This window comes from Oreochromis aureus, linkage group 19 (genome assembly GCF_013358895.1).
Source record: "Oreochromis aureus strain Israel breed Guangdong linkage group 19, ZZ_aureus, whole genome shotgun sequence".
Taxonomy (NCBI): domain Eukaryota; kingdom Metazoa; phylum Chordata; class Actinopteri; order Cichliformes; family Cichlidae; genus Oreochromis; species Oreochromis aureus.
In genome coordinates, this window is record NC_052960.1 from 14,498,052 (window position 1) to 14,515,586 (window position 17,535).

Below are 17,535 nucleotides of genomic sequence, written 5' to 3' on the forward strand. Positions count from 1 at the left end.
AGTGGGAAAAGCCTGGCTTCATCAAATCACCTGATCGACCAACTCTGATGTGAAGAAAAGCAAACTTTGTCGTGTGTTTGTGTGGTGACCACTCACAGAGTCAGTCCTCATTTGCCCCTTTATAATGTCTTAAGAGTTAGCCGGTCAAATCAATACACGTGAGAAGTTGGCTGCTGCGACAACAAAGGAGCCAAGCATTGCTCTGTTCTTGTATCATTACAAATGTGACACTATCACCTACCAATTAAGCTTTGTTTTTGTTTGCCTTTTCCCTGGAACATGAGACCTGATGAGGCATGTAAATGAACAAGTTTGTTGAGAAAGCAGTGAAAATTGGAAGGTAATGGTCTCTGTTTTCACCTTGCTTGGCTTCTGTTCTTTGATCGATTAGCTTTAAAATAACAAACAAAAGTTCCTGAATAAAGTGCCCATTAGCTGTTGTGCAATAAGCTGACTATTTTCTCAAATTGATTTTTTTTTTTTTTAACATCCAGGATTTTTGACAGCAACCAAAATGATTTGTAAATAATATTGTAGCGCTCTCAGATGATCTTCAGCTCCAGACACTGAATGATGATGGCAGATTTGCATCAAGACATTTAAGCCAATGTCAGTAAAATCAGTGCATATGTATAATGGCTTTGCAGCTCCATAAATATAGTTCATTATTCATTTATTTTAATGACTAATACAGACTAAGTGGTTTTGAGTGATAGACATAGGCAGTGATAGGCAGTATAAGACCTGCACCACCTTGCAATCTTAACCTTTAAGAAGATTCACCAGACACAACTTTATTATTCTCAGAAACATATTTTTCTTTCACAAACAATAAGGATCAATTTGATTCCTAGCATTATTGTTAAAACCCCCCATATTTATTTGTAGCCTGATTTTATCAGCTGTTTTGATTTGTTGTTATCATTGTTTATAATGACTATAAAATAAGAATTCAAAAAGTAAGAGACGAGAGAACCACCCTTTAATGTTATAAGTGCTAACGTTACATAGGTTTTCCACTTGAGTGCACTTCCAATGCTGGCAGCTCGTGTTTGGAAAGCCACAGATGCAACAGCTAGCTGACCCGAGCATAATCAGACATGCTGTAAATGAGTAAAAAACAATTATTATACATAACAAATGTTAGGAAAATCTGTTTGTTTCATTGTTTTGTGTGTCTGAAAGTGGAAAAAATTGCTATCTGGTTTATTAGAATATATATTATTATTATTATTATTATTATTATTATTATTATTATTATATATTGTTGTTTTTTATTTCTTGAGTCTTCATGGGGTAATGCCATTACTGTTTCGGCTATGATTTTTGTTGTCAAAATGTTACATAGTGATGGCCTATGCTATTCACTGTCTATATTAAGTAAAAACATTCACTTTAGCTTCAAATAATACCATACATTCAAATATTATATATTATTTATCTGTTATTTGTGCAATTGGAGCCCATTTTTCACTCACTTTTGAACACTGGTGTAGCATTTTCCCCTATTATCCACCCAGTTATTACATGTAAAAAACATGTAGCTTAAAAAGGTAATGTAGATTACAGTTACGTCAAATGAAAATGAGCTGACTTGAAAATTAGTGGAAATTCTTAATCAGCACAAATTTTTTATTTTGTGTATGTGACATACCTACAGTAGCTTCATTGCGAAGTTAAACTTGTAACAGCCTTGATTTGAATGCTGCTCCTTTTGTCTTGATTTCACTGATATAAAGAAAGGTATTGCTTGTTTGTCAGTGACGGCTAAACTGGTGACAGTGTTGGACTTCATTGCATCTCTAATTCAGCAGCTGGAGGGGAACTCCAGCTTTATGAATGCTTTCATTTATATGATTGTCTTTTGCAGTGTTTTATTGTGGAAATAAATATTGCAATAACACTTAAACAGACAATACAGTTTTGTCTTCTTGGGATTTCAAAGTTTATGCAGCAGAACACCGGTAAGAGATCTTAATAAAACTAATGACACACTTACCCTGAAAGCTCAAGTATCTAATTTGACAATATAGTTCACTCTCTTAAAGATTAATGGGAGAGGAGCCTGATCTATTATACAGTTTCCATTTGCACTGTGGCTCATTACCGTATTATAATCTAAGGAATTCACAGGGTATAACCAAATAATGTTAAGCAGTGAATAATACCACTGTTTCAGTTGTCTGAATAAATACAATATAATGTAGTATTAGTTCCCATTTCATGAAAATGCTTTTTGATTGTGTTCTGTGTTTTTCTTAGTAATTCAGTAAAGCAAACACATTTACATTTTTGAGATGGCCCCTGTGGAACCTGGCTAAACCTACCCATATATGCTTACAGAATGAATGATTTGTAATGTATTTTAAGTTCAAACACAAAAAGAACAAGGTGTTCAATATGAGGTTTATTGTATATACAGTTCTTTATGTAACATCTTAAAAAACAACTACAGAAGTAGAAATTGTTCGAAACACGCTTTCCTGAACATTGAAAATGCTTTATCCTTCCAAGAAGAAACGTCCAACTTTAGAGCAGAAACAAACAAATAAAAGAGCCTGGTACAAAATAATCTGAATTACAGCATCTGTCTCAAATCTATACTTTGGGTTGACTTCACAGTCCACAATGTCCATCTTTTATGTACAGTATATGGAACAGACATGCCATCTTGTTCCAAAGGTTTTTGTTTTTTTTTTAAAGATCTTTTTATCAGTTTTGATTTCCTCCCATTTCGATGGACCCACTTCTTCAACTTTTTTTGGGTCTCCACTGCCCAGCTGTGTCAGGCCTTTCGGCCATCCCTTCTCTCACTGTGCTTACAGTGCAGATTTGACTACAGCATAGTGTGCCTGTGAGTGGCATGCATGTTAATTGTGATAATGAAGGTCACCCAGAGGAGCAGCTGGAGTCGCTCTCTGAATTTACAATACTCCCTGTAGGGAAGTCGCTGCCCGGTGTGAACCTCACCAGGATATCGAAAAACACCATATGCTCCCCACCCACCACCTCACACCTTTTCCAGGCCTGCCACTGAGAAATTCAATCACAGAGCCAAGAGCCTTTTGAGATATGTGTGATATTGTGAGCTCTACTGTCCAGACTTGCATCAATTGAAACAGAACAAATTGAACTAAAATGAGCTCTAGAAAGCTTGCCCTAGTCAAAGTTGCAGTCATTCAATTTAATCATGATTTTGCCAAGTAGGAATAGAAATTAATCAAAGAAACGCCACCTTGAAATCAAGCTGCAGGAGATGTGGCAGAAATGATCTCAGCATTTAATTTGTACCTAGCGCAAACAATCAAAATAGCTCAGAGTAATCCAGATTGGACACCTGCAGCAAACAAGTTAATATTGATGTTGGTGGAGCTCGATACAGACTCATTCGTACTGACATTCTTGCCATAATCACTGTTTTTGATGTGGATCCAAGCATGTGGGAGGTTTTTTTTGTTGTTGTTTTTCTTTACTTCTTTTCATTTATTTTCTCTGGTGGGAGAATCCTCTCTGTATATGATGGAAAAAATCCTGGGATGAATCTCACTTTAACTTTGCTTGCCAGTTTGTTTTCTCAGATCCAAAAGTAGGAAAGAATACCTTAGTATGCGCACAATGAGTATGCAATATTGAGATAATTCAAAACATTTTACTTCATAAACCAATACCCCCCCAACATTGTACTAATATTCAAATAACAATGGATATACTAGCTGGTATATCAGCTGCATTGAAACAGATTTTACTTTTTCTTCCCAGCAAGGGGAAAGATCAATGTTTGTCATGAAAAGAAAAGTGTAATAAAATGCATGGATGTAATAATGTTAATGACTTGTAATAAGAATATTATTATACATTCTTTGGATTTGCCTTCTGTTTAAATCTATAAATGGTTGTTTCATTAAAACAGTATTTGCTTAACATGAGAGATTTGGTATACTAATAATATATAGTGAGATATCTTCTGTGCATCACGTTTTCATTGCATGTGCTAAGGCCAACACCAGGCAGTTAGACAACTTGAAGTTTAGTGCTTGTCATGCTTCAAAGGTTAAACAGGATATGGACTGGCACTTTGGCATCTCTGGCCTGGTGACAGCACACAGTCTTCTGTTCAGACTTCCTTTGTCAGCCCTGGGAGGTCTTTGCTGTGGTATTTCACATTAAGGGCATGGCATAGCACCCCTGCAGGCTCCCTGACAATGCTGTATCAATACACACCGTGTTAGTTGTGGGATGCCAAGCTCACACACATAAAAACAGAAGAATATGCACATTTGTTAGGTATCACATATATTTCTTAAGTAGAATGTGAGAACACCTGAGGTTATTTTAAAGACATTTTTCTTTTTCTTTTTTAGTTGTTAGTGTTATAAGATTCTTCTTTTTTTTTTTTTTTTTTCCTGCACGACTCCATGCTAAACATGGAAGGAATGATCTCATACTTTAATACTAATCTCACAACCCCCAGCTGTTTTCCTACTGCATGGAACATCATTCATGGGAAGACCAGATGGAAAGCCATTGACTGCGGAAACAAATGAAACTTTTTCCTGCATGCTCACGCAATCTGTGCCCTTCAGTAACACCGTTTACATGTGTGGGTGTTTGTGACAACCCCCCCACCCCCCCCGGGTTCATATTCACTGTGTCCTTTCACTCAGTGCTCTGGAGTGCAGCGTCAGCCTTTGCTCTACAACTGCTATTCAATTGGAGATGAGTTTCAGCTCAAGATGCGGTACACTGTCATAACACTCCGATTTACTCTAACAACCTGAGTCGTACTATGAAACTATCAGTTTAAATTAGAAGTGTGTTTGGTTAGAGACTGTGAGCAGGAGGGAAGCTGTTTTCTACGTTGTATTTTTTTTTTTTTTTCTGCTTCGATTTAATCTTCAGGCTGATCCAGTTTCATTCTTTTTCCTGATACTGCATCAAAAGTTCAAGATGAATTGGAAGTCTAGTAAATGAGCCACTCAGGTGCCCCTAATGAGGTGTGGGACTGAAAGTCAAAATAAATATCCAGCGTGTGTCGTCAAGCCTAATGGATACTTAGTATTGATATGGTTTTCAGGTCTGCTGTTGTTGATAGTGTCCCAGTATATTCACTCTGTCACTCTGTTAAGGGTCTCCGATTGATTGATTTGCAATGTCTTTATTACACTTGTGGTAAAACAGTATGCTGCTTGACTTGAATTTACTTTTTTTTTTTTTTAAATAACTCCGAGTACAGACTCCTTTACTTTGGTGTTTTCATTTTCTTTAGATTTACAACACGCTCCAGTTGAGCTGTGCACCTAATTTATTCTTTGGGTATATCTCATACAGATCTAGACTGTATTACAGAGCTGTGTGTCATGCTGAAACCTGGTTTAATGTATCACTGCACACATGTTCGCAGTGTACTGTTGTATGTGTTTATGTGGCCAGATCACCCTCTGTTTCCTCTGTTATGAATCCTGCGTTATTAATCTTTTTCTCCACTCCTCCTTTCTTCCAGAGAACAGGGATGATGAATTTAAACGGAATGAAGGGAAAGCAATTAATTTTCCCACCCATGTAATTTGAATAAACTTTCACTTTTCAATTGACTTTAACTACCGAACAAATGGGCGAATTATTTTATCATTTTGAGACTCCTGTAGTTAATTGTCTATTTCCATTTTCAATTTGGTGGTCAGGTTTGGGGTCACTTAGAAAGGAACATTTATTTTTTTGTTTTTTGCATACCCGTTTCCAGCAATGGTCCACAATTACTTGCAGTGAGGGCCTATATTTAATTGAAAAAGAAAGTACTTTGCAAGCATTTGGGAACTGAGAGAAGCTGTTGTAGTTCTGACAGAAAAATTCTTTCCCATATTTGCTTGATATAGAATTTTAGCTGCTCAACAGTCTGGGGCCTCCTTTGTCATATTATTCTTTTCATAATGCACCAAATGTTTTCATAGGATGATGGATCTGGACTGGGAGACTATTTTAGCATGGGGATTCTTTATCAGTGGAGCCATGCTATTGGAAATTCTTTGCAATATGATGTTGAAAAGGGTTATTGCTATACTTTGCGTCTGAAATGCTGCTTCCGTAACATGCTCATTTTGTACACAGTTGTGTTACTGATTAACGTCATTAGATGTTTTGATGCCACCATCCTAACTTTTCATTATAAATGACAATATGTTATCTGATTAATAATCATTTTTTAATGACTGTCAACATACTGAATGTGTTACAATAACATGTTCCAAGCACTACAAACTGCGTGCTGACTGTAGCCATATCTTTTTATTGGAGACTAACTTCCTTTTAGTACTCAAAAAAAACAGAAGCTTTGATCTAACTGCTTCTTTTGGACTGCTCGATTATGGCAATTTTTTTTCTTTATTTGTTTTTAAATTTCAGCATCTTTAAACTTTATATTAAACAGGGACAATAAAAATTGTTGGAGGTGGAGGACATGGGTGGGGGCACAGGGTTGTCTAGTCGGGGGTTAGGCACAGACGAGGGGATGTTTTTGATCATTAAGCTTGTCTCACAAGGTCAACCACCAGTTCCTGTCAGTCACAGTGTCCACCACCTGAGGTGTATTGAAGCATAAAGGCGTAATGGGGGCTGCTGCAGACTTGCACGCCATGGGAAACCAGTGTGAAAGCCATGGGGAGTGTGACATGGAGCTAGGCTCCCACAGAAACCTTGTTAAACTTGTTGACTTTTTCTAGATAAATCTCATCTCATCACCGCATAAGGTGAATTAAACAGTAAGTGAGTTTGGACTTTTTAGAGGGCCAAAAGCATGTGACTGTGAAGACAAAATTAATTCTTCTTTTCTTGGAGGCCAAAATCATAACTGAAAGTAAAATCTGAAAAATTAGGCAAACTTACTTTTGCCATTATGGAACAATAAAAATTGGCTGTAATGAATAAGAAAGAGAACAAGAAGCATGATTGAGCAATATTTTAAGAATATGTGACATAATAAAAAAAATACAATTTAAAAATGTAATTAAAATATTTAAAAGAATATGTACTACTCCAGGTTGCCTTAATTTAAAATTGCCATTTTAATAACTCACGGGCTTTGTTGTTGTCCCTTAGGAAGAATACATAATACAGCCTTCTGTTCTGTGCAAAGTGCATCATTTGCTAATTGTTTAGTTTCTTTAGCTGTGTCTATGACCTTCATCCTACTCTGATATTTAATTTGGGACAAAGTTCTTTATCACGAGTCTTCACGGTACCCGAATCAGTTTTGCTGTTTCAAAAATGTAGCTTTGTGTATAAAGTCTCTACAGCTCGTGGACTGATGTTGCCCCAGCAGTTTGAAGCCAAGCTCTCATGTTGTCACCCTGCGCTGTTTTTAATCATAATGGATAATGGAGTAGTTGTGGTTACTACAATTTTCAAAATTCATCTATGGTATTCATGCAGTATAATAAGCCATACTAAAATATATTCGACAGTGAAAATATTACATGTAGATTTACATTTTCAACTTTGTGGACATGTACTGACCTTACTCTGTAAAACCTGTAGCCACATAATTAGCAAGGATCCTGTCTGCATCAGTACAAGCGAAATCTACACCCCTGACATATTGAACCACACAAATTCATGCACACACACACATATCCAGGTGTCACACCACATCCAGATTCACGTACAACTTGTAGATATGATTGTATATAAGATTTTTACTTTTGAACAAAAGCCTGCACACCCTTTTTAAACGGGAACATCAAACAAATGCCAATCCCTTTTTTTTGTTAGCTTTAATCTTATAACAAGTAAACAGCGTATCAAAGGAGAAAGAAAATAACCTTGTGGCATTGTACTTGGCATACTTGTACTTTAGATAAAAAATCAGACAATAATGGTCTTTTGAATGTTGTCTCTCTCTCTCTTTTTTTCCTTATAGCTTTTTTAAAAGTGTACGAACAGTATGAACAGTATGGGTTCTTGGATATTTGGAGGAAGTGCAGTAATGTGTACCTCTGCTTTTCAATGTTGCATACAGTCAGTGCTTTACTAAACCTTGTCTAAAAGAGAACAGATGGGCCGGGAAATGAAATCTGGCAACAAGCTTGAAAAGCACTGTTTTGATTCATCATTTGATTTCACTTTTTAGTGCCAAAGGTAGAATACACTTGGTTGACTCACTCATATTTAATCCAAATCCAACTGTCATTTCAGCTGTGAACAACTTAAAATGAGCTGATGGACAATCACAGAATAGAAAGTCAGACTACCCAGACAAGTAGTAACTACTCTAGTATTTCTAAAGTCAGTGGATAAAATTATAGCAAGCTGGACGTAGGTTAAGAGGACGGTTTACATAATAAAACTGGTGGTTTTACAGCATTTCCTGACAAGGTGTCTCAGGATCATAAACAACATATTTGATTTCAGCTGAATGCACCATCCATCTGGGCTCACAACCCAGTTATTACTAAATAAAGAATTTTGTCAAATCTTATTGAACCCAAGTTTGACACAAGATGTTTTTACTTTGAGCGCATCTTTTCCAGGGAAATCATTTTAGGTAATCCTGAAGAAGTAAGTGTGGAGGAATGTGCCTTGTTTTGACTGTTTGACATACCAGTTCTTGCTATTGTGTGACGATATGCAGATTGGCTTGCGATGAGGTCTTTGCCTATTAATGTGCACCAGAAGGTTTGGCACATGCAACTCATTTCGTATGCGTTTTATCTTTTTCTACACAGAGATATGAGAATGTATTACAAAACCTGACGACTTTACTTTATGGTCTCCCTCACTCTCGCTGCGCACTTCTTACTTTTTCAGCAAAGTGGAATATAGATTTTTTGTTAAAATCCCATAACATCGCCACTGTAGGTAAGGCCTCTTGTAATAAAATGTTTCCTTGTATCCCTGATGTCTGGCTCCAGAGGAATGTCTGCTATGTGGACTGGAGCCTAGCCTGAATAGCTGAGTCCTTGGAGCAGTGGGTGGTGGATGAGCTCAAGGGAATACAGAGCTCACAAGAGGCTTTGGTTTTCTCCCTGGATGTGTTCAGGAGCAGGAGAGAAGATGTAAAATAAATGCTATGATCTGTCGCTATGGAAAATAAAATGGGTTTCTTTTACTTAATATTTTTTAATAATGTTTTTCTTTTGCAGTTCCTTCATTGGAAAGTAGTACACAGAAAGTACACTGATTTCCTGAAATTACTTCAGGAACAACATGTCATGCTCTTTGGTGCTCTTTTGCGATCATTTTGAAGCATCCTCTGTGCAGAAACAAGTGCATTCAAGGCATGGCAGCAAAATGCTCTCATAGCATAGCAAATGCACTGAATCTCCTCACTATAAGGCATAATTTCCCAAAAATGTGTCCATCTGCGTACGGGTTTCCACTTTTCTCCATCCACGCAGTGCTGATTAGTTGACAAATGGCTCAGTTACAGAGTTCACCAGGAATGGAAGAAGTGCGAAAAAAAATCAAAGATTAAAAATACAACATGAAACTTACAGACAGTGGCTGCAGTGGAAACTGTTGATTTCACTTTAGGTTTTTGTATGTTTGATGCTGCCCCCATTGACGGCAAAGACACTCTGCAGGTAGGCGGGATGTCCATGAATGCATGGACTGCCTTTGTCTACTGCCGGTCAAGCATAAAACAAGCAGGTCAAATGTTTGTTTTTGTTTCGTTTGTCACCTGCCTGTTTATCTTTGCCTTAACAGAAAGAAAAACTGTCCTGCATTTTATGTGTAGGGAACTACATATATTACACACAGAAGATGATCAATTTCTGTAATCTTGCAAAACAAAAGGGGAGTCTAAAGTTCAGCGATACTCATGAAAAGTTCTTCAGTGGCTTTGATTTGAACTCAACTAAAGAAGTTTTGGTGCCTCTGAAGAGAGTTTGAGGTTTGAATAGCTGACACACGATTTGTCAAGCCTCCAGAATCCTTTTAATGTGTTGTCCTTGGGTGAGTGTTATAATTGGATGGATAACAGATGCGACTGCGGGCAAGAAGCATCTACAACAATGTGCGTTTTTAAAAAGCTCATTTGGCTTTGGAATTCTTAGCTTTAAATGAAAGAACAAGTTGACTTTCAGAAGCTCCTTCTAACAAGGACACTTGTTTTATTCCGAACATATTGTTTGAACATGATGGATGCACACATTTTTATATAAACGCTATCCATTTATTCTCTAGTTAACATTCAGTTTAAGCAGACCTGAAAGAGGTGTACTGTTGTATTTTTCCCCCAATATAAATCCTGGTCTCCTGTTGGCTGTGTTAGACAGCAAGGGACCCGGCACTAGCAGATATAGACATGCATCCAGGTCTGTTCAGAGTTTTTATTCACAGAAATGGCATCATTGAGAATTAGTACATGTTATTACATTTCTGCTATTGTAACATCTCAAGCAATAAAATATATTTTCAGTCATACAAGTTGCTTTCACTTAAAACTGAATCTGTGTTGTCATTAAGGGTGTTATTGTAATACTACTGTCATGGGATGAACTGCTTTATTGTTTGTGCTATGTTAATCTAATGGTGTCTGCATCTGTTGTGTGAGAAACTTGTCACTGCTACGAGTCGAAAGCTAATCTGTATAGCCGATATTCATCATATGGACTCCCTTTTACTGTTGGTGCCTTGTCACTGCTAGGGCACCGTCATGACTGAGGAGAACTTGTAAACAGCACTGACTTTGTTTTCAAAACCATGAATAGACTATAGAGACCTTTGTTCCAGGCTGGTGTTGCCAGTCTAGCCTGTGCAGTGGTTCACTGGCGTGACAGCTTCTTTCTCGAGAGGAACACAGTGTGTTCCAACTCGAGCAAAGTGGGGGCAGCTTTAAAATAGACCTGTAATCATGGACCCAGATGGAGAAAAAAGTCTTAGACATGCCCTCAGACGACAGCTCTAATAACAAACGACAAAACTGAACCTGTTGACCAAACTGCTTAAATGTTTACCTTTCATTCTTGATACCAAAATAGGGGTTTCAAATACTGGACCATCCTCTAATCTGCAAATATAGATCTTCTTGTCATGAAATATGTAGTTCACATACACTCATGAGTCACTTTATTAGTCACAACTATTAACGGCTCGTTAATGCATTTTTAAGCTAATCACATGGCAGGAACTCTGTGAATTTGCATGGTCATGATGGACTGCTGAAGTACACACCATGCATTAAGATTGGGGAAAAGTGTAGAGAATGAAGTGAGAGGAGCCTGGTCAGAGAGCTTCAAGCTGATAGGCAATACCTGAAATAACTGGTCATTACAACCAAGGTATGCAAAAGACCATCTCTAAACAGACAACACATCAAACTCTGCAGCAGATAGGCTACAACAGCAGAATGTGGTCTGAATTGGAAATTCACATCATGAATGTGCAGCCAACAAGTCTGCAGCAACTGCATGATGCAGTCTTGTCAACATTGCCTAGAATCTTTTGGGAATGTTTCAAGCACTTCATTAAATCGCTGCCATGAAGAATTAACGAAGTTCTGAAGGCAGAAGGGGGAGAATGAGCAGGGTGTATTGTAATAGACAGCTCAAAGGTGAAATAAGCTAAACACCCAGCTGAAAAATGCCAAATGTTAATTGCTGAGATAAATGAAAAATATGTGTTTAAACAGTAATAAACAAGTTTTGAACTTTTTCCCAATGTTTTTCTATTATAATCATGTGTTGCCTTGTTTAGTATATGATCTATCCCTTGAGCACTCTTGTGTTACAAACAGAAAAGCCCTAAGCCAAGCCAAACAAACTGCTGCACTGTATTTCTTTGTAGTCCAGTAATTAGCATCCATTAGCTTTTCCTACTGTGTCAATGATATTTAAATGGATTTGTAGATTCAAACTTGCACATGGACATCTAGAGTGTCTTTTTTTTCTGCCATATAAATGTAAATTGCTATGGCAACTGCATGTGCCACTGGAGTAAATAGACAATTGACTGCTGATGGAAAGAGCCTCATTTTTCAAGAGGTCTTTAGCCCACCTGTTTGAGATGGATGCTGCATCAGGTTTCTTTGAAGAAGGGAAACAAGGAAGTGAAATAATTAAAAACATCATGACATTGATATAACAACTATATAACAAGATGACTACAGCCTCTCAGTACAAAGTGAAGTAGACAGAATTTTGTTTATGGACGAAGCAGTGTGTCTCATCTAGCCACACTTTAGATTCTTGGTGGGTGAGTGATGAAACAGTCCACTACAACACAGCGTTTCCCAGACTGTGCACATTATCTTCCATATCTGATGTGATCTTTTGTTATTCTCAGATTTTGAGCTTTCAACGCTTTGCTGTGCTGGGCCAAACTGTTGATGCTCTTCGTTACTTGTGGCCTTTGGCTGCACGCTTTTGATAAGTATCAGTGTTGACATGACGATGATGCTGTGTTTTTATAAGGGAAGGAAGGTTTTAATTTTATGCCTATGTGGGTGGCACTTCGTTGTCTGCTCTTTTCATTTTCTCCGGCTGTTTTAATGTTGTTAGTTTACCAAAATATTTCTGGATAACTCTGGATAACATTTGTTTTCATAGTACTCTATTTGATATTTCCAATAATGCCGATATGCAATCAGTAATGCACACAATTATTGCATGATCTGTTATGTCGTTGCAGCCTGTGCCAGAACACCTCCTCATGCTCGCATTTCTATATTAACAACCACAACTGGGGTTGTGTTTCCTTGAAGTTAAGTTGCTTCCAGGAATTTTTCCTCTGATCTCTGCAGTCGGTGAAATGTACAGTACGGGTTTCCCTTCAGGCAGAACTACTTGCACATAGCCAAACACAACAAGGGATCCACTGGAGGAAGTGAAAGCATGTCACCATCAGAGCATGAGAAAATAGTCAGACAGGAACCTCAGCATGGCCTTCCTCTGATAGCCAGCCCACATAGAAACAATGTGTTTGGCAACTTTTCAGTGGTTGTGGTCATCTCTTGGCTTTTATTTGCATTAGTTAGTCAGGTGTTCTTTGTTCGGTCTCAGCTTGTGATACAAATAATGTTTTAAGGGTGTGACTACTGCAGTAAAAGTGAGAGAAATGGATCACATTACAGATTGTTCATTTTATGTTAAGGAAGGGATAATGTATTCATCCATCTTTGTATTATCACAATAACTCAAACTCAGTGAACAGAATAATTGAGAAACCCAACAGCACCATAACCACTCATCTAAAAAATTCATTTTTTTTAGTTTCATAATCAGCAGAACAGTGATACATGATACTGTACAAAAACACAAGCTTACTCTGACACTGGATATTAAGTATTGATAAAATGGGTTCAACATGCGTCATAAATTCCTTACTTTTTTACTTTGCTAAAGTGTGCTGTTCTCCAGAGTTGGTGTCTAAGTGAATATATTTATTATGAGAGCAGTTTAAAGTTCATTTATTACAAGAAGCTTCAGTATAGGTTTTCTTCGTCCTTGATTGCTATTTCAATAACGCCAGCTCTTCGAACTTTCCGTAATTGTTTTAATATTCCAGGGAGCCACTCAGACAAGGTGGGAGTCAACAGCTGAATATGAAATTGATTTGAGAGGCTCAAAGGTGTCTGGCAGCTTGATTAAGATCTCTGTGTTGATGCCTTGACAATTTAGCTCCATGGCCTTGAGACAGCGGCTCTCTTTCACACATTCACTGATGCATTTCAGTAGTTCGGTCACATTGCAATGTCATCGTATAGTGAAAAAGGTACTTAGGCAAACAGTGCCACCCAATTAAATTTGCTGTAATTTTTTCCCCTCTTCATGTGAACCAGGGCTGATTAAGTATGCATTTGGTGTGCATTTCTCATGTGACATATCATTTTTTTTCTGTGTTTTTCTAATCCTGGAGTTAGTGTGATTACTTTGAAAGCAGCCTGACTAGAAAAGCCAGTGATTTGTCAGTGTATATGCTAATGCAAGAATGTGTCAGTCAGAGCTGCTCAGGCTTGAGGGGTCGTACTCATTCATATACATGATTTTATTTTTATCATCGCTTGTGTTCTATACAGTATGCTGTGGGTGCAGAAATTTACAACCAATGAGCCTTGACATCAGTGGCTGCTTCAGTATATTGTAAAGCTACTGTTGGTGTATGTGTTTGGTGTATTTTCAGCATGTTGCATTCGCCTGCTGTGACTGACTGTTCAGCTTTGAGTCAGAATACATTTTGTGAAAAGGATTTCTAGTCACTTTTTTTTTTTTTTTGTAGAGCTTGGCATCTTCATCTAAATAAAGGGACAGATCGTGCTTAACATTTGATAGATTAGTAATTTGTCAATCTTGAGCCAACCTTAATTTCTTTGTATTTCGCATCCAAAATTCAAGCTTAATAAAGGCCAAAAAAAAATCTTTCGAACATTGGCTCATTTTCAGTCCAGTCCTTGTAACTCCACTTAACGCTGACCTGTGAACCATTCAAGCATAAAAAAGGCACCTAACTTAAGGGGGATGGACCAGTGTTGTGTTCACATAATAACAGAAAAATTGACCAATTTTAAACTGTATCTATAGCAAAAACACATAATTTGTTCACATTTCTTTGGTTAAATCTATGAAAAATGACAATAACAACAAAACATTTTTACACTAACAAAGTTATTCTGAAAGATCTGTTGGCCAAAAACTTAAATATCTCAGCAGGGTGTCCTTAAACAAAATTTTAAATTGACGAAACTGTGAAAATGAAAGAGAACAGAAGAAGTGGCAGGCCTGAAAAACTATTTACAGCAGGTGAACAGGAGTCATACTGTTGAGAAATAAGAAAAATATAGCAAAGACCTGACCCAGGACCTGAGAGATGCATGTGACGCTGCATGGGGAAATAATGAAATTGATTAAATTAGAAATTCAGAAGAGATTTTTATTGTCATGCAATGCTATCTGTAAAATATCTGCTTGGCTTCATTTTTCATCATGGCAATGAGCCCGAACAGACTGCCAATGCAGTAAGTGAGTACCTGGATAGAAAAACACACAGTGGAATTGACCTCCCCATTGACTCTATTGACCTCCCCAGACTTCAACATTATCGAATCATTGTGGGATCATCTTAAGAGAGAAAGGAACAAAAGGTACCTAACATCCAAAGAAGAGCTCTGAAGGTCCGTCAAGAAGCCTGAAGAACTATTCCTGAAGACTCCCTAAAGAAATTAAAAGAACACTTTCCTAAGAGAGTTCAGGCTGTGTTGAAAGCATTTAAACCAAATATTGACTTTCAAATTCATTGCCATTGAATCTTTGCCCAATACACTGTAGTTCAGTGTATGTTTCACATTTCAATATATCATTGCACCATTTCCATTTTCCAGCAGAGCACAGAGAAATGAAGAGTGGCTTAAGATTTTTGCACAGTATTAATCAAAATGCTGAAAAGATAAGGATAACCCACTTTTCCCCATTTTAAGATGGATATAAATTTGAAATTACATTTTTTTTTTTTTAAAAAAAGGACATTTGAATTAATTCAGAAAAGAATAATCAGATTCATTAATAATAGAAAATAAGGATTAGTTCCTGCGCCCATGACGAGTAGGCCATTTTCTACAATTTGTACTTGATAATTTTGAGGAGAGTAGTGGCTCTGTATTATAGCCCATCATCTGCCACCAGTGTAAGTAAAAGATAAATTATTCTTGCTGGGGAGTGAATGACCTTAGTTTCTGCATTTCTACCCTTCAGCACATTGGTTCATTACACCCAGCCTGTCGTCTGCTTTATGAAATTTTCTGCTTTTGAGAGCTCCTATTAGCCTTCACTGTGACACAAGACAGATGTGATCATTCTGTTCATCTGTTAATCATGGTTGTGATTGTCTGTCTGATTGAAATTCTCAAAGAAAAGATGAGAAAGGTGATGTAGGAAAGAAGAAGAAATGCTTGTCTTCCTCTATCTGTCTGTTCCACCCGGGACAGCAACTCAAGTATTAACTGCAGCTGTCTAAATGGATACACAAAACATATCCAAACATCTCTCATCTCATGGGAGTTTGCTTACTGACCTGACATTCAGCCCTACATTTATTTTCCATTTCCAGAAATGGGTGTGGAAAATCTTTCAAAAAGTGAACCGGAACAACAGGGAAACTGGAACAGCATAGTCTTGTTTTTTTTTTGTTTTTTTAAAGAAGTGTGGGGTAAAAACTGGAGAGAATGCAGAGAAAGTGACCCACACACTTCCATCTCTGTGACATGACACAATGGAGGATGTGAGAGAGCGGAAGCAGACGTTTGCTGGCTGAAAAAGCAGCACAGGAGCAATTGTCCCTGAGAATGACACAGAGCTCCAAAATACGGTCACATCAGCAGCAGTAAAGGCTTCTAGTTTGAACATTTTGTCCAAACTAAAAAATCTGGTGGTCTTATTCTCAAACGCCAACACACAGTTAAACACAGAAGTGCAATATAAACATATGTACTGCAATGCTTGGATAAGTGGAGGGGAAGCTGAGGACAGAATGTCATCACCGGGCAGGAGGTCAGGAGTTTGAGTAAAGCCTTAGTCATATATACTAAACTACACATAAAATACCTGAAAGAATATGCTATCAACCAGCTGGCAACTAACTCTGATTTGTACAGAGTAAAGTTACTGATTAAAAATCCCCAGCACCTAATAACCACTTTTAGATTATATTTTATTCATTTGTCTTTGGCGAGTTGTTTAAAAGCAATGCCCCCCTCACCCCACCCCCACCGAGCTCATATTATGTCTTTCAATTAGTTTTAGTCAGCAGTGCAGTGGAAGAAATACATCACATCAGTGCAGAGACCGGAGCTTTGTCCCACACTGTGTTTTCTGGTGACAGATACAATATAGCCAAGTCTTTATGTTTTTCAAAGTAGTGTAGTAAAAAATATGGTGTTATATTGTTAGAGCACAACAGAAACTTATAGCACAGTTTATTGTATATAAGATTACTCCACACAGATTGGTATGAATGATTAAAAAAAGCCATGTTTACAGGGCATATCTGTTCAGGGTTAGGCTGTGTCTTCTAATAGGAAATGTTTATCATGGTCTCTGTTGCTGTTGGCTCTAGAAGCGAAATAATCATTGTTAATGGATCCCTTTGTTTCTGCCGCCTACAGAAAGGAAGCTCGTGACTTTTGCTTGACTAATATTCCACATGTGATGACCTGAGCTGTCCAATTTTCCTAATCAAAACTTGTCTGGGAATCATGTGCATGGGGTCTACAAGTTACACAGAAACGTAATCTGAAATTTAATGTTGTTTTAATTATTGCTTCATTAGGCCTTACTCTTGTTTGGCTTTTGTTCCTACAGTGACGAATAAGAAACCATCCCACGTTTCAATCACAAAGGTGAAGCAGTTCCAAGGATCATCTGCCTTTGTAAAAAGGTCACAGTGGACAATTGACCAGCTACGGCAGGTCAACGGCATTGACCCCAACAAAGTATGTAATTTCCCTTCTCCTTTCCCAGTGAACACAAGTATTGCTAATTCAAAGCATGTTGCTATGTACTCCATTCTCAATTTTCTCATAGTTTCTTCTTGTTCCTTTTCCCTTACTAC

The 17,535-nt window shown here is 37.5% G+C and overlaps 1 protein-coding gene across 1 annotated transcript in view; it reads left to right on the top strand.

Moving 5' to 3' along the window:
- Positions 1-17,535, top strand: part of stxbp6 (syntaxin binding protein 6 (amisyn)) — a 66,495-nt gene that overhangs the window by 33,988 nt on the left and 14,972 nt on the right. The window contains exon 3 of the mRNA XM_031747206.2: positions 17,286-17,416. Within this exon, the coding sequence (XP_031603066.1) occupies positions 17,286-17,416 (131 nt within the window). The remainder of the gene's footprint in view (positions 1-17,285; positions 17,417-17,535) is intronic.